General features: G+C 39.4%; 1 protein-coding gene across 2 annotated transcripts in view; it reads left to right on the forward strand.

Annotated features, from left to right (window-relative positions):
• CACNA2D3 (calcium voltage-gated channel auxiliary subunit alpha2delta 3) overlaps positions 1 to 27,709 on the forward strand; it is an 828,419-nt gene that overhangs the window by 219,168 nt on the left and 581,542 nt on the right. For both annotated transcript variants that reach the window (XM_063114014.1, XM_063114015.1), the window contains exon 4: positions 19,536 to 19,595. In XM_063114014.1, coding sequence (XP_062970084.1) covers positions 19,536 to 19,595 — 60 coding nt within the window. The remainder of the gene's footprint in view (positions 1 to 19,535; positions 19,596 to 27,709) is intronic.

The following is a 27,709-nucleotide window of genomic DNA, read 5'->3' on the forward strand; positions in this document are numbered from 1 at the left end:
GACTAACTTTTCCCGCTGCTCTATACTTTATTTAGAAAACCTCTAGAAATGAAAGAGGAGTTAGACTTTCTTTTTGAGAATTAAATAACCCTATGGCTAGAAAATGGTTTGCTCTGAAATTTGGAAAGCAAATGTATAATACATTTTTCCCCAGTCAGAAAATGTTTAAACCCATTAGAATGCAAAGATTAGGGGCTTAAATTGGATTCACAGGACATGTGCCAGCTCCACATATGTACTGAATTATTTTTTGAAATGATGTAGGCACTTTGCCCATAAAGTAGAGTAAGGTTTCTTTATACAACTGAAAACCCAGAAGAGAAGTCTGTGGAGGGCTTAAGCATTTCACCTTGGAAACCCCTAACTTAAATATTTAGTAGACATGTATCTTGGATTTTGGAATCAGTTTTTCTTAACTTCCTTCTTTCTCCTACTTTCCCCAGATACTTCTTGATGAGAAAAGGCAACTGTTTGCTTAACTCCATGCATATTTCCATTATCCCAAATAGTCTTACAAGTACGGTTAAGATTTTTAGAAGAGGCAACAATGCTTATAAAGAGAAAAGCAACCTCAGAAGGGAAGGTGCTACAAATTCAAAGCAGAGAGCAAAGAAAACAGGGGAGGCAAAGCAAACAGATTTTGCAAGTAAAGTTATGGCGGGAATCCAGGCACCTGCCAGGTGGAAGTTGTTAGGAGTGATAAAATGACTATTGACTTAGAATTCATCCATCCTTGGCTGCTCACATTTGATAAACTGCCAAGTCTAATTCTCTTCGTACCATCTTACCTTTTCTAATAATCTTCTCCTCCGACAGCTGCCCAGTCATATTGCTTAGAGTTTTTACTTTTCACTACAGGATTAACCAACATTTCTGTGCACCAGATTTTATTCAGTGGACTTGCTTACTTGATCTTTCACCAAGGAAGCCATTTCTATAAAATCAATTAAATTATGAAAAGGCACACCACTCCTGTGAATGTCAGCTCTGCTCCCAAACCCCCGTGGGTATTGGGGCTCCTCTGGCCATCGGTACCCAAACGCCCCTATCTTGTTTGAAGTGCTCCCCACCTTACTGGCTTCAGGGATGTTGTTCCCAACCCTAAGTGGTGTCCCTGAGACCCAGCATTTAGAGAATGGGAAGCTGAAGAGCGAGCCTAGTTCTGACCATCCATAATTTAATTGCAAGAAGCACTTGCCGAATGTCCCCAGTTCAAAAAGAGCGCAGGGCTCATGGCAAATGAGCCATCAGAGAGGGGTAAAAAAGCCATTGGGGAGATTAAGGCAAGAGAGAAGCACAGGCTTAGAAGGCTTGAAAGAGCCCTAATCCCAAACTCTGCCCCTAACTTGGTGTCAAGTAGGGCTCATCCCGGGTTTGTGGTAGTCCCTTTTACCTTCCCATATAAACTTATCTTCACTGGGCTGGCCAGGACCTTGCCTCAGCATTGTGTGTTCCCAGAGTTTCCTGGGTTATGTTCCTACTGGCTCCTTCAGACTCTAGCACTCCTTTACTTTTTCCTGGTTCTTGAACTTGTAAAACGTTACCTACCACCTGCATGGTTTAGATGCTTGTCCACCTTACCTCTAGTATTGGTCTGTGCTGTGATTCACCATCTGCTGTCTGCCTGTTGCTTATAAAATTAGTTATCAGCAAAGTGGAATGCACTATTGATGGTTTTCATGGCATACCTGAATATTAACAACTGTGACTTATTAAAAAGCATAAATCAGGTGGTTTGTCTTAATGAAGTATTGGTAAATGAGGGGAATTATATATAAGAAGCAAGATTTTACTAGACAGCTTACAATGGCACAAGTTGGTATTCTTGTTTTGACTGATTTTATTAAGTTACTTACTATTTTAATGTTATTTGAAGTTACTGCATCTAAGTTACCTATAACATGCATTGTATCAAACAGTAGTTATTCGATTATATGTTTGTCTTTATTTTGTGAAGTCTTCAAGGGGAGGGACTGTCTTATTAGTCTTTGCTTAATAAATAACGGTTGAACTTCCTCTTAAAGAGAAAAAGAGAGAGGGAGAGAAAACACAGGTGAGTCACTGATGTCCTCTGGTTAATATAAACTTTAATTTTCAAAATATAACCAGCATATGTGGTATAATCCATTTAATAATCAGCATATGGTTCCTGCAACAAGCTAATATTTGGGGTTGGGGTTACCTTATAACCTCTTTTTCTTCTCGCTATGTTAACTACCCACTTACAATCCTCTCAAATAGTGACTGCTTAATCAGCATAATAGAAATAATCACAGATACGTACACATAAAAGTGTACTTCAAAAAGTTCATGAAAAAACAGAATTAAAAGATAATATGAATCTTTTCATGAACTTTTTGAAGTACCCTTGTATATAACATGTTAATATCGCAGGGCTGTGACAGGTCACCGATAGGGTTACTGGGCTTTTGTGTTTGTTTCAGACCTGGGACTTTGCAAAGGAACATTGTTCTTTTAAAAGACTTGTAAAATAATTCAACAACACAAAACTTTTAAATTTAATATTATTTTATTGGTTATGCATATTTATGAGGTACAAAGCTGACCATTACCACTTGTGCCCAAGATGCGATGGCCAGATCAATACTATCAGCATGCCCATTACCACAAATTGTGATTATTCCTCGTGTCCTCACCCAATTAATCCCCAACCTTCCTCCTCCTTCTCCCTTCCCCCACCCCACTCTGCAGCCCTGGGTATGTTCTCTCCTTCTGCAAGTCCAACACACCACTGTGGTCTTTCTTTCCTTCCTTTTTTCTCTCTTAGCTCCCACTTATGAGTGAGTATATGCGGTATTTTTCCCTCTTTTTCTGGCTTATTTCACTCGACATAATTTTCTCCAAGGTCATCCATGTTGCCACGAACATGGCAGAATTTCATTCTTTTTTATGGTAGAGTAGTATTCCATGGAGTATATATACTACAGTTTCCTTATCCAGTCGTCTGTCAGCAGACATTTAGGTTGGTTCCATATCTTGGCTGTTGTAAACAGGGCTGCGATGAACATGGGAGTGCAGGTATCCCTTTGACATGATGACTTCCATTCCTTTGGATATATACTCAGAAGTGGGATTGCTGGACCATATAGTAGATCTATCTGTAGTTGTTTGAGAAACCTCCATACTGTTTTCCATAGTGGTTGTACTAATTTACAGTCCCAACAGCATTCCCTTCTCTCCATATCGTCACCAGCATTTGTTATTCTCCATCTTTTTGATTATAGCCAGTCTAACTGGGGTGAGGTGATATCTCAATGTGGTTTTAATTTACATTTCTTTTAATAGTAGTGTGGAATAGGACTTAAGTTCATTCTACTGGTGGGTGTGATTAGCCTGACAATGATAGGAATGCCTTGCCTGCACTGAGGAACCACCTGCATGGTGTTCAGTGATGTGTACCCTGCTCTAAGTGACTGTGGTAGCACTGAGGAAATAGACAAGTCAAGGCACTGTGTTTTCTCCTACTCTCTTTCCCATTGTCCAGCCACCATCTCCAGCAGAACTCAGCCTCTCAGCCTCTCATCACCCTGGATCACTTTTTCTCTAGTACCTCTTTTAACTTATTTAGGATGAAGTTCAGCCCTTAGACTAATAGACCAGACTCTTGCCCCAGGCTAGTCCAACCCTCCTCTCTGGCTTTACCTAGTTCCCTGCCCAGACTGGTGAGCTCTCCATTCCCAGAGGGCATTGTGCCTCTCCCATCAGGATGTCTGCCTTCCTTCCTCCAAACCTGCCTAAGCCCTAGGCACCTTCAAAAATTAGCTGAAATTCCATCTCTTCTGCAGTCTCCCTGGCCTCAGTAGTGGGAAGTTACCACTCCCTCATTCAACTCTTACACTTCTTATTAGCTGGACACCTTATTTGAGTTCTGGCAAGTAACATTTGGCACAGTTATTTATTATTTCTAGTGACACAAATTCCTAGAGGGCAGAGGCTGTTATTAAGAAGTTTGTAGCTCATTTCAGTGCCTGGCCATGTTCCTTCCGTATAGTAGATACTTAATAAATATTTGTTGACTAATTAATTAGCTACATGCCCCCTAAGATCAGATGTTCTTAATTAAATTTATAGAGTTTTTATTTCTTCATGTGGCATGTAAGCAATGGAAAATCTTTTTGGAATGAAGCGGGGTATAAATAAACAGTAATAAGTTATTATAAGCCTTCTGAAATGTTGCAAACCTATGATCTTTTCCTCCATTTGGTGTTTACTTACCCAAGAAACAAGAAAATTTTTAGTTAGCACTATTTGTATTTTAGCTTTGGACTATCCTAGAATTCTGCTAGATGCCATCAGAGTTATAATTCTCAGACTGTAGTAGCTAAATATTCACAATATAACACACTTCTAAGAACCAGTTTAATATGTTTAACTTACTTTTATCTCAATAATATTTATTTAGTGTTTCTTGTCACAGTGTGAATGACAGTAATTCAGCTAGTTCATCTGAAATGGGTTGTTGTGCTAAAGGCACATAAAAGATCCTAATTTTAAGAGTCAAGGAGATAAGTAAGTCTCTAAAGGAGATTTAAATCTCTTCACAGACGTATCCAATCTTAGTGACTGGATGAGAACTTTTTTTCTGTTGACAGTGATCAGCGGTTACCGGGTCACATTCTGTGAAGGTACATTGTACTCACTAAGTTCCACCCTAATATACCAAAAACACTCTTTTTTGGTAGCAGTTTTATTGAAATGTAATTCACCTACCATAAAATTTGCCCATTTAGAATGTGCAATTTGGTGGTTTTTAGTATACTCACAATTGTACATCCATCACCACAATCAATTTTAGAACATTTTCTTTACCTCCAAAAGAAACCCAGTACCCATTAGTCATTATCTCTCAGCCTCACCATTTCCCAGTCCGAGGCATCTGCTAATCTACTTTCCTTTTCTTTGCATTTGCCTTTTTTGGACGTTTCATATAAAAGAAATAATACAATACAGAGTCTTTTGTGACTGGCTTCTTTCACTTAGCGTAATGTTTTGAAGGTTCATGCATGTTGTAACATTTATCAGTACTTCACTCCTTTTTACTGATAAATAACATTCCATTGTATGGGTGTACCACATTTTGTTTATCTTTTCATCAAATGATGGGCATTGGGGTTGTTTCCACTTTTTGTCTATAATGACTGAGGCTGCTATGAGCATCTGTGTGTAAGTTTTTATGTGGACATAGATTTTCATTTTTCTTGGTTGTATACCTAGGAGTGGAATTGCTGGGTCATATGGTAACTATGTGTTTAACCTTTTGAGGAACTTTCCAAAGTGGCTGTGCCATTTTACATTACTAGGAACACTTTTACTGTGAGAAAATAGGATCGTGTTATACGTAAGCAGGTTTCTGCATTTGAAACTAATAAATTAACTCACATTTTTGAGTTTTTCCCATTGATATTTTTTTCTAACAACTTTATTGAGGCATTATTTACAAATAATGCAATTCACACATTTTAAGTGTATAATTCAGTGATTTTAGTGTATTTACCAAGGTCTGTGTACATTACCGTAATGTAGTAATGGATGCACATCACATTGCGTGTGCGTTTTCATCTCTTCAATTTTCATCACTCCAATAAGATCCCTTCTCCAATTGTCATTTATTTGATCTATGCTTACTTGTTTAATTTTATGATTTATTAGCCCAAGTAATAGCTGAGCCAAAGGGCTGAGAAAATTTTGTGGTCAGAAAACATGAAATCGAGAATCTTCTGTCACAATATTCGTGACAGGCTCCAATCAAGACATCATAGCCTCAGTTTGCTTGTGAGATTTAAGTGTCTTTGCTTGTGGGTCAGGAGGCAGCTGCTAGTAGACATGGTTCCACAGTCCTGTCCCACTCCAGAAGGCATCCACATCGGCACAGCTGAGTCTTCATAACAGTTTAACAAGTGAGAGCATCTTGAGTTCCACTCTTGACCCCACCACTCACTCGCTGTGTTACCTTGGGGTGGCCCCTTGACCCCTCTGAGTCTGTTTCCCATCCGCGCAATAGAATGTGGACGCTCCCCCAAGGACTTGCTGGAAAGCTTAAATGAAATGGACAAACAGTTGCACAACGCCTGGCATTCCCAACTTCTGCATCTTCCTTGGACTCTTTCAATTTGCTCAAAACCAGTTGACTCCTTTGGAAAGTTGAAGGGAAGTTTAAAAGCCACTAAAGTCCAAATATTATTTTATGAATGAACTCAAACTATGTGGGACTGCTGATATTCAACTGCTTTTGACTCACAATGTGACAATTTTGTGTGGTTGGACTGACTATTTCTCTGTGTGTGTAGGCACAACAAAAGAACGGGGATGGGCAGCAGGAAGGCGACCAGAGAATGCTGTGCAGAAACACGCTCCCTTTTGCTTGGTCATGTAGGAGCAGTGGAAAGTCCCAAGAGTCCAACCTGCAGAGAGTAGGGGTGAGGAAGGGGACGTGTGAGCGTGATGAACGTCCAGGGCAAGCAGGGTGTGCAGATGAGGCATCGCAGAGATATCCAAAGGAGTCTAAGTTTTTGGTCTCTATTTACTTTGGTGTAAATGGATTTCTCCTTCCTTCATTAGCTCTGTCTTTTCTTCATTAAAAAAAAATCCTCAAATCTTTTGCCACTAGCATTTGTTCATATATCTGCTTATTTCTTTGTCATTTTGAAATAAAGTTATCATTAAGGGTCAACAATGGAGAAAGAGTTGAAACAGAGAGAATAAAGCATATGAGTAACTTCCCATAAAAATTCAAACCTTATATGTAATTTCAGTTCATTACCTGGGCATTAGAAAAGGGAGAGCCAGCTTATCCTTTAAGCTAGCTTCTCATCCTTGGAAATTTAAAAATGCTGTCTAGTTCCAGAGGGTGAAAATGTCATGCCTCGCATACAAGAGGAACATGAGAATTAGAAGGGAAAAATAACAAAAGGTAAGTTTAAAGCACAGCACTTCATTCAGAACGTAGCCCCTTGGTTGGCCCAGCCCCCTAGGGGCTCAAAACTTCATGTGTGTCTTATGTGTCACCAGTGCTGGTTCCCTGGCCATCCCGTGTTTCTGGTTGGACCAGCGTCGGGCAAGGTTCAGAGCCTTGGCCTCAGGATTTCATTTTGGCGTTCGAGGAAGAGGGTGTTTTCTGAGGACCCTGAAGTCACCAGAGTAGTATTAATTGAAGCCAGGGACCTGTATAAAATGCCAGGGGAGCACAGTCATGGCAACAGTCTTATTTTTCACTATTTGTTCTTAATTGCATTTGAAATAAGCTTCACATGTAAGTGCACGTAGTTGACTTTACTTTAGAGAAGTAAAAACCAGCTTGGTTCCATTACACAGGGCCTGTCAAAAGTCAAGAGTGACCCAGGCCATTTGGATTATTTTTTCAATACTCCTGGTATGTTATGAAATGAAGAAATAACAAAACATACTTGAAAATTGTGGTAAGTATCTTAAATAGTTACATTTAAAAAATATTGTTTTTTAACAGAGAAGGCCTGTACAATACAATTGGACTTTTCTGAATACAGGATACAGTAGAAAAGATGCATTATAAAGCATCGTAGTCTGTGTGGTCCGGGAAAGAGATATACCTTTAAACAACTTCTCCTTTCAGTGCCGTGGTATCTCTGTGGCATACCTGTGATCTTTTTAGGAGATAATGTGGAAGGCCTAAAAGGCCCTTTGAATCGCAGGCCTGGACCCACTGGCTTTCTGACCCTCTGGGAAGGATCCTGGATTTGCCCTAAGCTGGGTCTTCAGGGAGCTTCCCAGGGCAGTTTTTATTACTGTCTTTGTTGCTGTGAACGTGTTTTTATCTTTAAGCCTCCCTTTGCCCTGCATTGCCTTCCTGCGATGGCCCAAATCCAGTCATCCCTCTCTCCCTCCCTCCATCTCTGTTTCAGTTTCTTGACATGAATCTGAGTTTTTTGTCCCAAACTTCCATCCCTCCCACTTTTACTACTCTCTTTACTTTGGCCCCTCCCCTACCTGTGCTCTGAAGTGGTTCTTACACAGTTAAGCTCTGGCTCACGCAGTCAGGTTTGATCAGAAAACAAAAAGCCCTTTAGGAATTCCAAGAAGGCAGGGACTTAATATAGGGAATTAAAGGCTCACTTGATAGTTGGAAGAACCGTGTGAGTGAGGGTCAGGGATGCTGCTGTCTGAGTTCATAGGTTCAGGAAGAGCCACGGTCACAGAGAGCCACCACCAGTGGCTTCAGCCGTCTGCAGCTCCAGTGGGTAATTCCCAGAAGGGCATCTGGATGGTGAATGGCAAAATATATCTGCCATCCCCCAAAACTTTTACTGGAGAATATTGGCTTCTCCTCTCTTAACCTGAACATCTCTCAAGAATCTAACCTGGATTCCTGCAGGTAAGAGAGTTAGTAACATGTAGTGTTCAGGCTTCCAGCCCCTACCATAGAAGGGACAGCTTACATAGAGCTGAGAATTAGCAGGCACTATTCAACATGTACCCTTAATCAGTTAATCACCAAATGTAATAGACTTTACCTTTAAAAAAAAATTCTATCCTTGTATCACTCGGTCTTACTGTGAGATTTTGCAACACCTACTAGCCCTTTGTTCCTCAGATGTCCTCCTAAGCTCCAAATCCCTCTCTGACCATTCCTGGATACCCACTGGGAGGCGGTACTGTGTAGTGGTTAAGAGCACCAAGCTAGTTACCATTACTCTGCCTTCTGCCTTATTCTCTATGTCCTTCTGGCCTCTGAGTCCCCTAGGTTCTTCTTTGTAAGTAGCTTTTAAATGGCTTCTCTTCAGTCTTTCTCTTTATTGCCTTGGATCAAATTATGATCATTTAAAAAAATCTATATAACTTCAATAATCAATAATTTTGCTGCTTAAAATATTCTAGCCTCCTTTCTCACTACCTCTCCCCCGGGAACCCCCCCTCCTTTGTACCTTTATACCCTGCACTACTTGTAATTGCCTGAGGGTGTCATGCCCTCTTCTGCCCTAGGGCCAGTGAACAAGCAGCGCCCTCGTCCTGGAATGTCCTTCCTCTGTTTTCTGGGCTAGCGCTTGTCTTTCAGGTCTCCATGTAGATGAGAAGCTTCCTCATACCCCCTTAGACCTGGTCCGGTTGGTCGCTCAGTGGCCTTCTGTGGTGTCCCTTGCTTCCTCCTGTTGGAGTCTTCATCACACTGAGTTGTGGCTGCCTCTTTGTCTCTTTCCCTCCCTGGACTGTAATATACTCAAGGGCAGGAACTGTGTCTTACAAACTTTATATTCCCAGACAAACAATACCTGGAATACAGTAGGGTGAATAATAGATATTATTTAATTTGTCTGACAACCGTATTTCAGCCAAGAGAATAGCAGGATGACAGAGGCAAGCTTGGGGTTGTCTAGGGTCAGGAAGGTGGCTGGGAGTCTGCGGAGCTGAGGGTGCTGGGCCAGATCATGAAGGGCCTTATGGGTCACAGTCATGGTTAATGGGAAGTCATTGGAGGGTTTCAAACTGGAACAATGCCATTGGAATAATTCTTAAAAGGCTCTTTCTGGCAACTATGTGGACGGGCTATAGGCACTGAGGACTCTGGAGACCTGTTAGGATGCTGGGGGTGTCCAGGGGGCAGGTGGTGATGGCTTTGCCTAGGTTATAACAGGGGGGAGGATAACAAAAGTGATGAAACATGGGGCATACTTTGGAGGGAGAGCCCACAGGAATTGCTAATCGATTGAGATATTTGTGGAGTGAATTGTATTAAAGAAATCAGTCTCCCTGCTTCAGTCTCTTTGTTTCAGGTTTATCCCTTCTAATATTTTTCAGCACCACTAGCAGATTAATTTTTTTTTTTTTTTGGTCAATTAAATTTTCTTTCTTTTTTTTTTTTTTAAATTTTTTAAATTTTATTTTGTCGATATACATTGTGGCTGATTATTGCTCCCCATCACCAAAACCTCCCTCCCTTCTCCCTCCCCCTCTCCCCCCCAACAATGTCCTTTCTGTTTGCTTGTCGTATCAACTTCAAATAATTGTGGTTGTTATATCTTCTTCCCCCCCCCCCCGGTTTTTGTGTGTGTGTGTGCGTGTGTGTGTGAATTTATATATAAATTTTTAGATCCCACCAATAAGTGAGAACATGTGGTATTTCTCTTTCTGTGCCTGACTTGTTTCACTTAATATAATTCTCTCAAGGTCCATCCATGTTGTTGCAAATGGCAGTATTTCATTCGTTTTTATAGCTGAGTAGCAGTCCATTGTGTAGATGTACCACATTTTCCGTATCCACTCATCTGATGATGGAGATTTGGGCTGGTTCCAACTCTTGGCTATTGTAAAGAGTGCTGTGATAAACATTGGGGAACAGGTATACCTTCGACTTGATGATTTCCATTCCTCTGGGTATATTCCCAACAGTGGGATAGCTGGGTCTTATGGTAGATCTTTCTAGCAGATTAATTTTAAAGGTTAGTGAAAGTTCGGGTCTCATACTGCTGCTCAGCCCAATGAGACCTCCCACCATGCACAGGCCATGGTGTTCCTGAGCCCAGCTCATGTCCTTGATCACCTGAGCCCCACTTCCTGCCTTGCACCCTCCTGCACAGCCTCCCCCTCCCCATTCCAAACCCACAGCTCTGGAGCCACACCAGGCCCCTACCTCGGAGCCTTTGCCACTTTCCCCCATCACTTTTCATGGCCACTTGGCTGACTTCCACTCTCCATTTCACTCAGGCTCACTGTCACTGCATTTATGAAACCCTCCCTATCCTGGCATGCTGTGCCCTGGCAGACTTACCTGCTCCCTGCTTTGAGTTTTTACAATACTGAGGCCTGTCTGCTGTCTGGTTTCCCTATGTGTAAAGTTGGGATGCTATCTGTGCTTTCCTTTAGCAGGTGGTTGTGAGGATTAACTGGATTCATTCACTAAGGCACTTAGAACGATTTGCATGTAGGACAGGAAGTGTGAAACTCAGTAATTGTTTGCTGTTATCGTCTTCTGTGGTCCTTATCCTATGGCCCATGTCACAATGTCTAATTATTCCCTTCTCCTCCCAATTGAACTATGAACCCACCATCATCTTCCCAGCCTAAGCCCCTAGTACAGTTCTTCTCATGTAATTGGTCATTATCATTGTTTTCATCATCATCATCATCATCATCATCATCATCATCATCAGCAGCAGCAGCAGCAGCAGCAGCAGCAGGAATAAGAGCTAACATTAATGGACACTTACTATGTGTCAAGAACTTTGGCCCAAAGTACTAGCATGAAGTTTCTGGAGCCAGGATTCAAATTCAGGTTTTCTGGCCCCAGAGCTTTCTCTCTGGACCAACACGATATGCTGCCTCCCAAACTGAAGTTGCCTGGTAAACATCCGGATGGATGGGTGGAAGGGAGGAACAGAAAGGGAATCTAAACAGCTTTTTCTCTGCATCAAATTTATATAAAAATCCATTTTGGGAAGGTAAAGTCTGAATGCACATGGAAATTGTTCTGTATTACTCCATTTTCAAGGAGATAGGAAATTTTCCTTCTCTGGCTGTTGCTGGGGCCTGGGGGATAGGAGCTGCCTCCCACACCACCATGCTGTCCAGTGCCTCACAGGTGCCATCCGTCAGTGGAGCTTGCTTTGGCAAACAGCTTAATTTATGTGTGTGTGCCATTCTGAGGACATCAGTCAAAACTTTTGATAAGGGCCTTCGCCTTATTCCATTTTCAGCCTCACTGATCACAGATTTTACCGCTGAAGCTGAAAAAGGGAGCAATGGATTCTGAACACCAGCCCTTAAGGAGCAAGTGCACAGCCCTGTGTTTTTGAACACAAGGTTTGGAGTCCTTTCCTTGGCAGCAGAATTAGCTTTCACATAACCTCCATGTAACTGTGAACCTGGGGAGATGTTCCAATTCTCCCAATATGACAGCCAACCGTGGGAGGCACAGACTTTGTGAAGTTTTCTTGTTTTAGTCAAGCTGTTTTATGCTGGAAGATCTTGTCTCTTCCCCTGCCTCATCTTAATAATATCTTACACTTGTATGGAATCCTTTAGGAAATGTTTAATGTGTACATCAAATTCATACACTTAGGTACAGACTGAAGATGATATTATTTCAGTTCATCAGATAAGAAAACGAGACTGAGAGAAGTTAAAATTTGCTCAGAGTCAAGCAGTTAGTGAGCAGGAAGACCTGAATTCAAACCCTTGTCCTTGTTTTCTGAGGCTAGTTCTGATTCTACTGTAACAACATGTACCAAAAGCTTCTTAAGGTCTACGACTGAGTCATCTGTTTCTTGGGGTCCCACTCAGTTCCTGGTGACGTTCTGGTAACCTACGAATACTTTCTAAACTAATTTGAACAGAAGTGATGAAACATGAGGCTATAACCAGGAATGGAAACTCTCTGTAGGACAAACTTTCTTACTAGCACCAGCACCTTGTTATCTTGGTTGTGACTTGTCTTATCTAGGGCAGATGTCCCTGTCTTCCTTGGCTAGTTGGGCAATACCTTCAGTGCTCTGTCATTGTGGGTTCCAGTCAATACCTTCTGAATAAAACCTGGAAAGGTTGTAATTAAGGGCTGGAACAGAATTTTATTCACCACTATCAGAGTCCTCCGTGATAGGCAATTTCCTTTCATTGCAGGAAACAAATGTCCATCTTTCAAACGACATAATGTCAGAGTCTCCATTCATCTTAGACTATCCCCTCAGGAAGTTAAAGACAGTTCCATTGCTCACAAAGGAAATAGCTCAGTTACCTCAGATCTGAAGTGTCCTGAGGGGATTTTTCAAGTTTGGTAATTCAATGGACTTGATTTTGATAATCAACTCTAAAACATTCCCAGGAGGGCTACATAAGCAGAAGACCATTTATTAAAATGCTCGGTCATTTGGAAATTTTACTTGGGCTGAAATATAAGGTTGTCTTCTCTTCCTATCTCCCCTGTACTACCTTGGCCCTTGCACAGAGCTTTCTTTGGGTAAAGTTTGGCTGTTTCCATCTTCAGCAGCTTTGCAAATGCTGCACTTTGGGAAATGGTAGCCTTAGATGTAGACTGAGATGCCTTTGGCTTGGAAATTGGCCATCCACATTAATAACAGGTGTTAATTTAATCAGTCTCAAATTGATAACAGGTATCTCCTGTGGAAACAAAGATAATTTGTTATTGATTGCGGTCATGTCTTTTGATGTAAACTGCAGGCTCATTTTGTCTTGTAAAAGGCCACTGTAGCCTCATACAATCTGAAGGCAACAGCAAAGGGGAGGAGTACAGGAAGGAAAGAAAGCTCCCCACGTACCCACAAGATGTGTTTGCTCTATTGTTCTGTTACCTGCTTTCTCTAGAAACTTTATAGATCAGCTTTTATAATCCACTTTGAAATGTTTGCTGTTCTTAAAGCGAAGCAATCTTTGCAGCTTTCAAGCAGAAGGTCATTTTATACAAAATGTTCATTCGTGTGCAACAAAGCTTATTTCTTCTACAGGAACAAAGAAATAATGAAGGCTCCTTAAAAGCTGTTTTTCTCTGAAGCAACGATCATCTTGATAGTTGTTGATTTATATGTGCCATTTCTATTGGAACTGAAAAGTAAAAACATTTGTATCAATAAGGATTACTGAATATTATTAAGCTCTCAGATATGACTCTAACTGCAGTTGCAGCATTGCAGGGTGGTAGGGAGGGGTGTCTAGGTTTTCTTTTTGTGTAATTGTGTCCATCTCTCCAGGTTATTCATTTTGTCCTGACTTATTGCCTGATGGTCATCCAGTCATTGATCTGTGTAGGTCTCTGAGTACTAGCCGTTTCCAGAACATTTCTCTAATTGCAGTTTCTAGAACATTTTTTTTTACCTCCAAAACTTTGTGTGAAATTTCCCATTGGCCGGAACATTCTTTCAGCATCTTTCTTTCTCCTGGATCCTTCCTGTTCTCCTTCGGAGCTAAGCTCAAATGTCATTTCTTCTGGGAAGCTTCTTTGACCTCCTGGCAGCATTCCTTGTCACTTATCCCTTTGTATTGAAATCGCTGTTTTCCTTGTGTGCTCTCTCACCCTTCTGTAAAATACCTCGCATTATTTCATGGATCATTGTGGTACCAGCCCCACACCTTGGGAATTAGTCATCTAATTACTCTAGGTGCAAAGCAGGAAAGATGAATCTACACTATTACAGAGTGACAAAAACTCCATCCTGAGAACAAAAGGGAAGGCATTTCAACACTAGAAGGAATGAAAATGTAAATCTGAATATCTTACTTTATTTCTTCAGTGTAATCGTTCTTAAGTGGATGGTTTCTGACCCTTGGTATGAGAGAGAAGTGTCTGAAATGAGTCCTGGGAACAAATCAGTCTCGTTTTGTTTGGGTTCTTGGAGACATCTTTTGATGTGCTAATGGCCCATAATGAAGGTGGAGATTTTTCATTTTATTTCTGGAATCCATCAGGTGTGAACTTTGACTGTGGGGAGGACCTCAGTCTCCTCTGTCCTCACTTCTGTAGACGGACAGCATATCAAGTTCAAGTGCTGCCAGATAACACATTGTGAAGACAGCATTAGCCCCAGCTATGCACTGATGTCTCTTTCCCCTTCAAACTCTGGCCCTTACAACAAAAGCCACTGAATTAAGGCAAGAGAAACCTGAACCAGGCCACCCTGCGTGTGGTTGTCACAGTAATTACTACTGCTACTCGATTACACCATTTGGTCATTTTTCTACACATTTAACTCTTGTTGACTTGAAAGGAGAGTCGTGTGATCTCTAACTCTTGTATTAATGACAATTCAATAATTAGTTCCAAGTTAATCACCAGTATAGCCCAAATTCATGTTAATGATTATAGATTTTTTTTTTTAGAGTACCCCCAGTTAAGCTTAAACCTTATTTGAGAAAGAATTATGTATTCATTCCAGAAAAAAATGGCAATAGAAACCCTGGCATGAGTAATAAATGTATTGTTGTAAAACATTAAATGGAAACCACTAAACATATTAAGTGTTTTGAAATCTTGGTTAAATTTTAACATCCCATTATAACAGCATTTATAAGCCAAAGCTTTTTAGCTTTAACATGAGAAATAAATATAACTTTTTACTTTGCTATTCCATATGGTTTTTATATTTGTTTTGCTTTAAGGATTTTCATTCCTAATTGTTCTCCGCCCCACCCCCCATTTTTGGTATTTTTATTTAAGTGTTTTTTCATTTGTACACAATTCAGCCATTCTGAATCAATAGGAGTCCAGTAGTAAGTTACTTTGGTTGTGAACATTTTCCATTTCCTTTCCCACCTCTCACTGCACATTTCTTTCTATCTTTTCTCTCCTTGCTAAGGCAAAATGATCAGCAACCAAAAAAATATGAGTAGAACAAAAAATCATTTTTTTCTTCTGATCCAATTTTTACTTTGACTTGTCCGATTTTCCCCCTTCTGGACCATGACAGAACATTTGATTTCCACAATGTCTTTAACTCTACTCTTGATTTAAGTGTTGCGCAGGAGAAATGGGAGACTGTGCATTCTGTAGAATTGTACAGATATATGTGGGGCCACTATAACAAGAAGTAAGATGTGATTTTAAATGAAATGCTTTAGTATCTCACTATTGCCCTTGGCAGCCTTGCCTTCACCACAGCTATAAATACTGTCCATGGTCTGTGACTTCTAGTGTTTCTTTTCTATAAAGATAGCTCTTGTTTGTATTTATTTCACTAAAAGGGAAGAGACATGTAGAAATATAAAAAGTCAATGAAATGTGCATCAACTCATGAATTATAACCTTTTAGCTTATAGGTGCTTTGTTCGAAGGCCAGGATATATATTCTAGGATATTGTTATCATTTTTATTGAGTAAGGAAATGCTCTGGCATTAAAGAAGGGGGAAAAAAATCTGTGAACAGAATTGCTGTTTTCTCTTACCTCAAAGCTTCGTTCTGAAGACTGGAGTCTTCAAGGCCATTTTTATTTCCAGTGTTCAGTTTTAACTAAAAACCACATTCACAATTCAATAATTCCCCCTGAAGATCCAAAAAGAGAATTCATATAAGAGAAAATTAACTTATTATTATTAAAAGTACACTGCCTTTCTAATAGATATAATAGAGAAACAGTTCCCCCAGGCTTAGTGGTGGTTCCTTATATGATAACTAAAATATTAGCAAATTTAATGGAGTTTTCTTACCTGCAAGAGATAATCAAACTTATTTTTAAAACATACTTCATTTGTCCTAGATGATAATGATATTTGCTCAGGAAAGAGATATTACAGGCTGCTAGAATTTGAAGTTGAATGGTCTTGACTTTGTTAGATGATGATTCCATTTATTTTTATTTTATTATCGGTAGGAACTCTTGTCTCCAGGACTCTGTTTTAGGTAAATTTATGGTAGATGGTTTCCTTCTTAAATAACATTTCTTTTAAATCGTTTGCTTTTATAAGAGTACTTGAGAAGAAAAGATCAACTATCCTTTGCTCTTTCCACAAGGTATACAGTTCTTGATGTGCTGTTTGTCAAGACCACTGTGCACAACAGCTGAGCCTGTTCCCAGGGTTTTACCCTGAATTATCCAGAAGATGTAGACCTGTCTCCCCTTGGCAGCAGGGGGCAGATTGGATAACCCCATGGTTTACTGAACAAAGGAATGCCCTTCCAAAGAGCTCTGTTCCAAAGTACTTTCTCACTTCACATGAGACTGCTAGTGTGTGTAGCTGCTGGTTGACTTTCTTCGTTTGAATCATATTTCCTAAAGCTTCGTAGTGAGAATGATGGGAAAATATCTTTGTAGAAACAAGAGATATGTAAGTAAATTAAGTTCCAAAAAAGGCGTGCTGCAAATTTAACTTGAAAATGAACATAAAAACTGGCCAGTGGGATCAAATTCTCATATACTTACTGCACTCAGCACAGAACAGAGTATCCTGGCGGATCTTAGTAGTTAATTCAATATTATTGAATTGTTCTAGGGTGTTGCCTTCTTGTGCCCTATACCTTGTGCTGTAGTGTTTGTGGTTGAAATACACTCCAAGTTGTGTTATATAGGAACATGTATATGGTATGTATGAGATATACACACACACACAAACATGTGTAAATAAAACATGTTATATGAAATACATTCTATGTTATGTTATATAGGAATATATGGTGTGTATGATTGTATGATATATGTATACATACATACTCATATGTAAACAAAAAATATATATAAAATATACTTCATGCTGTACTCTTTCATGATAATTTCAACTTGCCTATTATTTACATCTTATTCTCTTATTTGTTGGTCCTGCACTACTTTATTATTATTGTTTTTTCTTCCTCATTCTTTAGCTTTTTCAATATTATCTGTTTTAGTCATTGTGAAGTTTTATTTTGTTTTATCTTTTGATCATCTGAACATTTCGTTGACATTTTTTCTCTGGTTTCTCAGAGTGCTTAGACACCATTGAAAAACAACTTTTTATGTGTTTAAGTAAATGCTCAAAATGCATGACTTGTTTTGATAACGTAAGTGTTCAGACATGCATACTATTATAAACACTCTATAAAGCTCAATATGTAACTGATTTCATGATACATGCATAGAAGTTCTAAATCTTTTTACAAAGTTTAAGAGACATATAGATTTCTTATGTCACTGCCTGTCACGCATCTGTCAGGATCCGCATTGATACATTTGCAAATTGTGCCATGTGATCCTGGGAGGCTGACAAGCTTCATTGACTAGGATGATTCCAGAAGACCCTGACTCAGTGAAAGCTTGGAGCCCACATACCCGATCTCTATAGATATTGTCTCTTCATATTTTTTTTTCTGTTTCTCACCCCATCTATCTTATATCTCTCTTCTGTAAAGAATTTGATGTCTTTAAAAGTGCAAATACATATGTACACAGATTTTTAAAAGATAAGTGAGAGTTGAGAAACCTTGGAGGGCTGGTGGAGCTCATTAATCAAGGCATCAGGAGTGAGGTAGGGTCTGTGATAAGTGCTATTTTTAGCCAGTGGTTCTCAAACTTTAGTGGCATCAGAATCACCTGGAGGACTTGTTAAAACAGATTGCTGAGCCCCATGCCTAGAGCTTCTGATTAAGTAGGACTGGAATGGGGCCTGAGAGTTAGCATTTCTAACAAGTTCCTGGGTAAAACTAATGCTTCTGATGGGGGATTGCAGTCTGAGAATCACTATTCTAGGGTCACCTCTTCATGTGCTTTGGATGAGGAGACCAAGGCCCAGAGAGGGGAAGGGGGTTGCCCAAGACCTCACAATTGTTATGCGTTAGTATCTGGGCTAGAATTAGGACTAGGTCTTCTGCCTTTGGCCTCTATTTTTCTCTGGGGGTCTGTTCTTTGATTGACCAGAAAGAGAGAAGCCCTTCTCCACCCCCGCCAGGGTCCTGTCTGTGGACAGCACCATCTCCAGCTGGCCCAGCTCTTTCTTTACCTGTCCTGTGGAGAAAGACGGTTGTGGTGCTCTCTATGCTGCTGCCTAAAGTTACTCAAATATACTTCAGCTTCTTTATTTCCACATCCAATTTAATAATTATTCATGGGACATTTGTCTGTGGGTTTGTGACCAGAGATTAATGTTAATGTCATTTTTTTCAAACATGGCCTATTAAACTCAAGTCTATATTATGTCAAGAAAAAGCAAGTTAAAGACAGCGCAGGCTGCAAGAGTTACCATGGCGAAAGAGAAATTTTTACTTGGATCTAAAGGTTCTGCTTTTAGTTCAGTGAAATTTCAGTGAAATATCACTTCACTAAATAAGAATTTTCGGCAATATCCTCTACTTTATATTTTCATGGTGGGAAATATCTTATTGTTGGCAAATTTAATTTAAAGTAAAAATGATTTTGATAGTTGACTAATTGCCTTTAAATGAAGACATGTCATAAAATTGTTTTCATTAGAGTATAAATTTGTTGAATTTAGTTGGCTAAGAAGAATAACAAGAGTTGTGTTCTTGTGGGTCCTGCATCTTGATTTAATTTCTGATTGGTTTATTGGGATGCAGATTGTCAAAATGACATTTGATGTACCATAAAATAGCAAATAGTTATCACCTGATAATTACGTATTAGAACTGGGTGCAGAAAGAATTGACCTTGAATGATTGAGGGAATTAGAAAAATTACTCTTTTCTAAGCCAGTGGGGAAGAAAGTTAGACCACTTAGAGTTGGACTCAATTCAATTCAATAAATCTTGTCTAAGGGCCTTCTATGCCTAAGGAATGCAATGTTGTAGGTAGGTTTTGGACCCTTATTGAGCCTCAAGGGCTGGTATCTTTGAATTGTTGTGAAAATGGATGCAGAACATGTGTGCATTTATAAATATACATAATGATAAATATTTATTGGAAGAATTGTGATTGAATTATGAAGACAGAAACTAAATTTTGACACTGAAGTGATTTTCTTCAGTTTCATGGGAGCAAAGGTACCAGGTCAAGATGCATAAGACACAATGTAATCTTTCATTTTTGGACAATGGAGAAACCTCAGTCTTTTTACATTGTAGAGATAGGGTCCCAGCCACAATTCTGATTCTTAATGTTGCCTTCTGTCTTTTCAGCGTCTTGTGGAGGCTGCGGAAGAGGCACACCTGAAACATGAATTTGATGCAGACTTACAGGTAACTGACTATAGTTTGAGTTAAATTGCTTTGTGTGTTAACTGCCAAAGAATAAATACCAGGTATACCAGAAATACCAAGTTTTGGTGCTTGGGAAAGAAAGATATTTGAGAGGATGGTACAGAGTTGGAATGAATGTGCCTATTTCTTGACAGGGCAGGATAGCGATCCTCAGTCACTTTCTCCAGGGACAGTTATAATGGGTATAACCAGATTTCAATGAACTTTTCCCTAATTGGAGGGGAGTTAAGTCAGTCAACTGACAATAGTCGCCAGAGAGAGCTGGTGGTAAATGGCGAATTGGTAAGATAGCAGCAGGATATATCCAAATACCACTTCTGTGGAAGCATTTTGAAATGCAAGTGACTGAAAGGAATGTTGTGATGGAGCTAACCTCAAATAGATTGCTAGTTATACTTAAAAATTAAATCATTCACAGACTTGGGATTTGAACATCTATTTAATAAATTTCTTGCTGTAGATCTTATATCTTATCATGTGTCTGGTTGAGAAGGACTTTGATGTTGACATGTAGAAAACTTAGTAAAAGGCAACAAGTGGACTGAATAATACTTGGAGGTTCCTTTGGGTTCCTCCTGAAGGAACTTTTACCTAAATTGTCATTTTGAGTTCTGTGGCTTTTCTTTATTGCTAAGAAAACAGAAGGAGCAAAACCTTTAAGTCCACACTTTGCTAGAACATATTTCTTTTAATGGCATGTGGTCACATTTCACAATTAGGAAATAATGTTTATTTTGTTATGTTTTTAATTGTATGAAGAAGATAAAGGCAGACATAAATCTTTAAGCACAAAAAAGATGGCAATATGAAAGACAGCCCTTGGCGGTGTCTCTCTCCCATGATGCCCCTCTTGTCCTCAGTCCCATCTGTGTTTTTTGCCTTGCGGGTAAAAGAATGCACTCTGAAGTGAAATAATTAAGGAAAGTTTAATAAAGGGAATGTTTACAAATGTGTGGTTAGGGTTGAGAGAAACCAACAAGCAATGGTGTTAAAAGAAAAACCCACAAGTGATGGTGGTATCCCCCAGAGCTAGCCGTACCTCTAGCCTCAAGAAGTGAGGGAAAGGAATGGTTTCCAGAACTGAGAGAGAATAGCCATATGGAAAGGATGTTTGATAGAGGAATGCAGCCACCCATGGTAAGCTGGTAAGGGTGGATTTTGGGGAGAGATACCCCAATATCACTCTCCTGCTTTCTTATCTCTTGCTGGTACCCACCATTGGTTGAATCCTACTGTTGATGTAGTTGGTGTAGTTCAGCCTCCTGAGTCACTAAGCTAGTGGAGAAGGCTGAAGAATGGGTCTGGATTGGCAAACAGAAAATATTGAGCCCATCTTTGGGGGGGTCATTTTCAGGCATAAAACCCAACACACAAAGCAAACAGCCAGAAAGGTAGTCAAGCATAAGAGATTCCAGGGGAATGTGGAGAAGCTCTGGGGATTGTTGGTAACATCAGGAGAGGAGTGGGAGGCTGGTCCAGCTCCTGAGCAGAGTTGTAGGAGAAGGGGCAGAGGATAAGAAGAACTTTGGACATAGCAAGAAGAACCTCACCTTCCTACAGCCATACCTACATGGCGATTTCCTGAAGATCTAGGGGCCATTTACTGGCCACATTTTCTTCAGTGTGCCTCGTCTTCCAATGGTTTGGACTTCCTTGAGTGGGCCAGGAGGGATTTAATGGAATCACCAGGAAGCTCCTTTGTAAGTGTAAAGACTGTAAGGACCTCTTGAATTCATTTCCAAGAGAAATTGTCTCTCTTTCCTCAGGAGTTCCTGAAGCCTTTTCAGGAATATTCTGGTTATAAATGACAGAAACTCAATTTGAATCAATTTATATAACAATGAATAAAATAAGAATCCATGAGTCCACTCTGATAATAAACAAATAAACAGACAGAGAGACAAATTGGTAAGGACATAAACAAATGGGGAGGGAAATCTCTTACAGAATAATGCCAACTAATACATATAGAAGAAATGATGGGGTTAGAAAATTATGGTAATAATTGATTCGGGCAAGAATCTTCAATGGGTGCTAAAACTAGTAGGTAAAAGATTGACGAAGAAGACATTTACAGTCTCAAAGTATCTGCCTACAAATTGCTTATTAATTACAAAGGGAAAATATAGGAACTTTATTGTGGAGAAAACACCTTAAACAAGTCATCACAGTTAATGTCACTAATAGTGAGAAAAAGTGACATCAAGTGCATCCAGACATGATGACCTGGAAAAATACATCACTTCTGTAGAATTCTTGCCCAAAGTATGTATCCTGAATCCAATCATGTTTAAACATCAGACAGATCTAGATGGAAGAACATTCTACAAACTAACTGGCTGGACTCTTCTTCAAAAATGTCAAGGTCAAGAAAGACAAAGAAGTGCTGAGGACTTGTTCCAAATTGAAAGAGGTTAAGGACACATGACAACTAAATGTAATGTGTGATCCTTAATTGGATCCTGAACCAGAAATAAAGACTTAAATGCTGACTGTACATTAGATTATAATATTATATTAATGTTAGATTGCCTGGTTTTGACCCTAGTGTTGAGATTATATTTAAGAATGTCCTTATGCTTGGATTTTTCTGGATCAAACGTTTGGATTCAATGTTCAACAAGCAGGAGTAAATTTGCGGGAGAGTGAGAAACATTATTGGAAGTCAGCCATGTTTTGGAAAATCTGTATTTATGGCTCACATAGTCAATTTAACTTTGAGATCAATTCTCTACTAAGGATAGGTGGGCTGGGGGATGGAAGGGAATGGTATGGTTGATTAAGGGGATTATTTATCTTTCAGCAGAGGAAATCTATTCGTGGTTTAGTTCAACTAATGTAGAGATGCTCTTTTTTGTACGTCTGCAGCTATTATTATCTTCCAAGAGTACTCTGAATTCCTATTATCGAAGCTCTACAGTAAAATTCTGGTGTAGTACAACTGATTTCCTTTGTCAAATGTGGTGCTGTAAACATGAGTGTAGCACTGGCAGCTCTCTTGAAAAAGGAGACACCGAGAAAATGAATCTTGAAGTTTTGTTCTCCTGGGAACAAGGAAGGGGAGTTCAGTTTTTCCTCCCCAGTCACATATTCTGTATGTGTACAAGAAAAATATCAGAAGGTAGGTACGTACCATTGTGGCCTGGACACAAAAGTAGATGTCAATATAATCTGTCAGTATTACAGAGTGTCATTCACTACCCTGATCCTAGTCCTTGTGAAATCTCTGGCTCAGTGTAAATCACGTATGATTTGGTGCAAACCTGTAAAAGAGAGTCCTTTGATAAAATGGATGTGCATCGAAGGATATTTCTCTGCTGAGATGAAGGTTTTGAAGCTACTGAAGCTTCGAAGCTATTAAGTGGAAGTCTGTTAACAGCTCAGGTGTCAGCCCCGTTGCTATTACTGAGGTAGCAGGCCTGTGTATGGGCTCTGACTTTATTGCTGTGATGGTCCATTAGAGCTGATCAGTCGTCAATCTGGGTTCCACTGACCTCTCAGCAACCTCTGCCAGAGGATTGTTTTTAATCAAAAAAATTCAGAACTACCATCTGCTCACTGTGAAATAACGCTGAGGAGGACCCTGCATTATTAGTGCAGGAAAAGCAGAGGGAGCTGGAAGTCTGTTTTCCTACAAGAAAAACAAGTGTTTTTGCAAAATTTCCTAAATTGTATAGCTTCAAGTTATATAGATCTTAGCTTCCTTGTTCCTGAAACAGAAAAGAGATGATGGATCTGCCCCTTCTCTCCCTTTAGAGTCTTTGCCTCATTGCGACATTCATGTGCTTTAAAAGTGAAGAATTTGTTTTTCATTAGTAGAATCATCAAAAGTTACGAAAAGAAAAATTCTGCCTCCTTTATTGTCACAATTTTAGTTTCCATTTAAATTTCTCTCATAGTTTCCCCAGAGGTTTAACTTTTTCCCCATGGACTTATGGCCTTGACACCGGCAGTGCCCTCTGTAAGGCTCTTAAATATGGCATGACATTGTTAGTTCTTAACTAAAACTGTACTGGGGCAAGAGGCAAAATACAGCATCTGAAGCATGTGCGAACAAACCAAAACGCAGAGAAACCAGGTCTGCCTGGTCTTCACTAGCTGGGTAACTTTCTCGTGGACACTGCTGTCGGTTCAGCCCTCTGGCTTGTCCTCTTTTATGCTGGCCTATGGCTTCTAGACTAACCTTCTCTTGGTTTAGTTCTTTATTCCTTGATATCTCCATTAGGTCAATTTTCAGTCGTAATTGATGTACAGAGGTCTTATTAAAATGACATCCCCCCCTTTAAAAATTTTATGCTGTGAATTAACATTGCTTTTATTAAAAGATTGATAATTGTAATGAAAAGAGTTAAAAAAAAAACCCCAATCTCTGTCTTAGTTATCATATGGAATTACTGTAGTGTTTCACCCTCATTATTTTTTACAGTAAAACCCAATTCTGGTGGATGGGGAGTGGGGACCCTAGCCATGAATACCTAGTCGTTGATGAATTTCCAGAAAACTAGGTCTACACATCTAGTATAACTCAGAGAGAATGCCTTCCCCCTCTTATTTACTCTTTCTTTTTGGGTTTTTCCACTGACAGCAAAGGAGAGGAAAAAAAGTCCTTTTGACAGTTTACTAAAATCCTGCTTATCTTTGAACCACAAACATATTTTCTTTGAAAGCTGTCTCAAATAAGTGCCAATTGCACAGAACTGGTGCACAGCGAAAAAAAAATGTGATTTTGAATTGTGTATCCTCCAGAAGATTTTTCCATTACAAAGTTTTCTATAATAATTGTTCTTTGTTGTTTGGTAATAGAAAAAAGAAAAAGCCTGGTGACATTCAGAGGGATAACAAGTACGAGAGTAGAAAGGAACTTGGGAGGGGTGGAGATTCAATATAGTGTCCTGAACGTCCCCTCCCGGTCAGCACCAAGCTGCAGGAGCCTATCTTGCAAACACAGTGGCCTGATTTCAAAGTGAGGAGTGAGGGGTTTGGAGGAGAAGGAAACTCTGAGATAGGATGACTTCTGACACTTCCTGGAGTGGCTTCCTCCACCTCACCACTGTCTGCTGCAACGGAAGCTGTGTTTTGAAGGAGACCTCGGGAAGAAGAGAAGGGGTGGCTTAGAGCCCCGGCATTCACTTTAGAACTTCTAACACCATCCACTGGGAAAAGGAAACCTTTCTAAGAAATGGGTAGAAAGGACAATGACAGAGACGTATTGTGTTGAGTATATATACTATATTTTCCTTATCCAGTCATCCATCAATGGACATTTAGGTTGGTTGCAACTCTTTGCTATTGTATATAGAGCTGCGATAAACACGGGAGTGCAGACATCCCTCTGACGTGATGATTTCCATTCCTTTGGGTATACACCCAGCAGTGGGATGGCTGGATTGTGTGGCAGTTCTCTCTGTAGTTGTTGGAGGAAGCTCTGGACTGTTTTCCGTGATGCCTGCACTAATTCACCAACAGTGTAGGAGGGTTCCCCTTTCTCCACATCCTCACCAGCATTTATTATTCTCTTCTTGATAATGGCCAGACTAACTGGCATGAAGTGATACCTCAGTGTGGTTCTGATTTGCATTTCCCTCATGCTTAGTGTTGTTGAGCATTTTTCCATGTGTCTGTTGGCCACTTGTATATCTTCCTTCGAGAAATGCCTATTCAGCTCCTTTGCCCATTTTTTAATTGGGTTACTTTTTTTTTTTTTACCAAGTTGTTTGAGTTCCTTGTATATTCTAGATATTAATCCCTTGTTGGATGTATGGTTTGCAAATATTTTCTCCCATTCTGTAGGTTGTCTTTTCACTTTTTTAATTGTTTCTTCTGCTGTGCAGAAGCTTTTTAGTTTGATATAATCCCATTTGTTTATTTTTCTATTGTTGCCTGTGGTTTGGGGGTCTTATTCATAAAGTCTTTGCCCAGTCCTACTTCCTGAATTGTTTTCCCTATGTTTTCGTTTAGGAGTTTTATAGTTTAAGGTTTTATATTATTTAAGTCTTAATCCATTTTGAGTTGATTTTGGTGTATATTGAGAGGTAAGGGTGCAGTTTCATTCTTCTCCTTATCGATGTCCAGATTTCTCAGCACCTTTTATTGAAGAGGCAGTCTTCTCCCAAATGTATATTCTTGGTGCCTTTGTCAAAGATCAGTTGGCTGTAAGTATGTGGGTTGACTCCTGGGTTCCCTATTCTGGTCCATTGGTCCAAATTTCTGTTTTTATGCCAGTACATTGATGTTTTGGTTACTATGCTTTGTGGTATAATTTGAAGTCAGGTAGTGCAGTGCCTCTGGCTTTTATTTCTTTTTTGCTCAAGATTTCTTTGGCTATTCGGGGTCTCTTGTTGGTCCACATGAATGTTAGGTGTGTTTTCTCTATTTCTGTGAAGAATGTCATTGGTATTTTGATGGGGATTGCATTGAATCTGTAGATTGCTTTGGATAATATGGACATTTTCACAATGTTAATTGGTCCAACCCAAGAGCATGGAATGTCTTTCTGTCTTTTTGTGTCCTCTTTAATTTCTTTGGCACTGATTTGTAGTTCTCATAGAGATCTTTCACCTCCCTGGTAAAACTGATTCCTAAGTATTTTATTTTTTGGTGACTATTGTAAATGAGCTTGCTTTCTTGATGTCTTTTTCTGCTAGTTCATTGTTGGAGTGTAAAAATGCTACTGATTTTTGCATTTGATTTTGTATCCTGCAACTTTACTGAAATCGTTTATAAACTCTAAGAGATTTTTGGTAGAATCTTTAGGTTTTCCTATATATAGGATCATGTCATCAGCAAACAGAGACAATTTGAGTCGGTCTTTTCCAATCTCGATGCCCTTTATTTCTTTCTCTTCCCTGATTGCTCTGGCTAGTACTTCTAATACTATGTTAAATTGGAGTGGTAAGAGTGGGCATCCTTGTCTTGTTCCTAGTATTAAGGGAAAAGCTTTCAGCTTTTTCCCAATCAGGATGATATGGGCAGTGAGCTTGTCTTATAAGGCTATTATTGTGTTGAAGTGTTTTCCTTCTATACTTAATTTGCTGAGAGTCTTTATCATGAAGCAATGTGGAATTTTGTCAAAAGCTTTTTCTGCATCTATTGAGATAATCATATGGTTTTGTCCTTGATGTTGTTGATGTGATGCATCACATTTATTGACTTGCATATGCTGAACCATTCTTGCATCCCTGGGATGAATCTCGCTTAATCATGGTGTATAATTTTTTTGATGTGTTGCTATATTCTGATTGCTAGTATTTTGTTGAGGATTTTTGCATCTGTGTTCATCAGAGATATTGGCCTATAGTTTTCTTTTTTTGTTGTGTCTTTGTCGGGTTTTGGTATCAGGATGATGCTTGCCTCACAGAATGAGTTTGGGAGAGTGACCTCTGTTTCAATTTTTTGGAGTAGTTTGAAGAGAATTGGTATTAATTCCTCTTTAAAGGTTTGGTAGAATTTAGCAGTGAAGTCATCCAGTCCTGGGCTTTTCTTTGTTGGGAGGCTGCTGATTACTGCTTCAATGTCATTGCTTGTTATTGGTCTGTCTATGTCATTTGCCATAAAAAGAATGAAATTCTGCCATTTGCAGCAACCTGGATGAACTTAGAGGAAATTATGTTCAGTGAAATAAACCAGGCACAGAAAGAGAAATACTGCATGTCCTTACACATAAATAGAAGCTAAAACAACAACAATAACAACAACAAATACACAAATTAAAAAGAAAGAAAGATTCAACAATTATAGTAGTACATTGAACTTTCAAAAGAAGAGAACAGAATTGAGGTTACCAGAGGTGGGAAAGGGGGAGGGGGAAGGAGCATTAGGGAGAAAGTGGAAAAGGGGGCCCCCAAAAATGATTACATTGTGTGAGGTTGAATATACTAATTATCCTGATTTGAGCATCACACATTGCATACAGGTATTGGTATTCAATGCAGTACCCCACAGATATGTACAATTATGTTTCAATAGATAGATAAATAAATAAATAAATAAATAAGATTAAAATTTTAAAAAGAAAGTACAGTGAAGCAGTGAACAGCAGAGCAGGGTTCACTCTTACCTCCACTGGTTTTCCTGCTGGAAAGTGAGGCTTTTGC

This window comes from Cynocephalus volans, chromosome 11 (genome assembly GCF_027409185.1).
Source record: "Cynocephalus volans isolate mCynVol1 chromosome 11, mCynVol1.pri, whole genome shotgun sequence".
Classification (NCBI taxonomy): domain Eukaryota; kingdom Metazoa; phylum Chordata; class Mammalia; order Dermoptera; family Cynocephalidae; genus Cynocephalus; species Cynocephalus volans.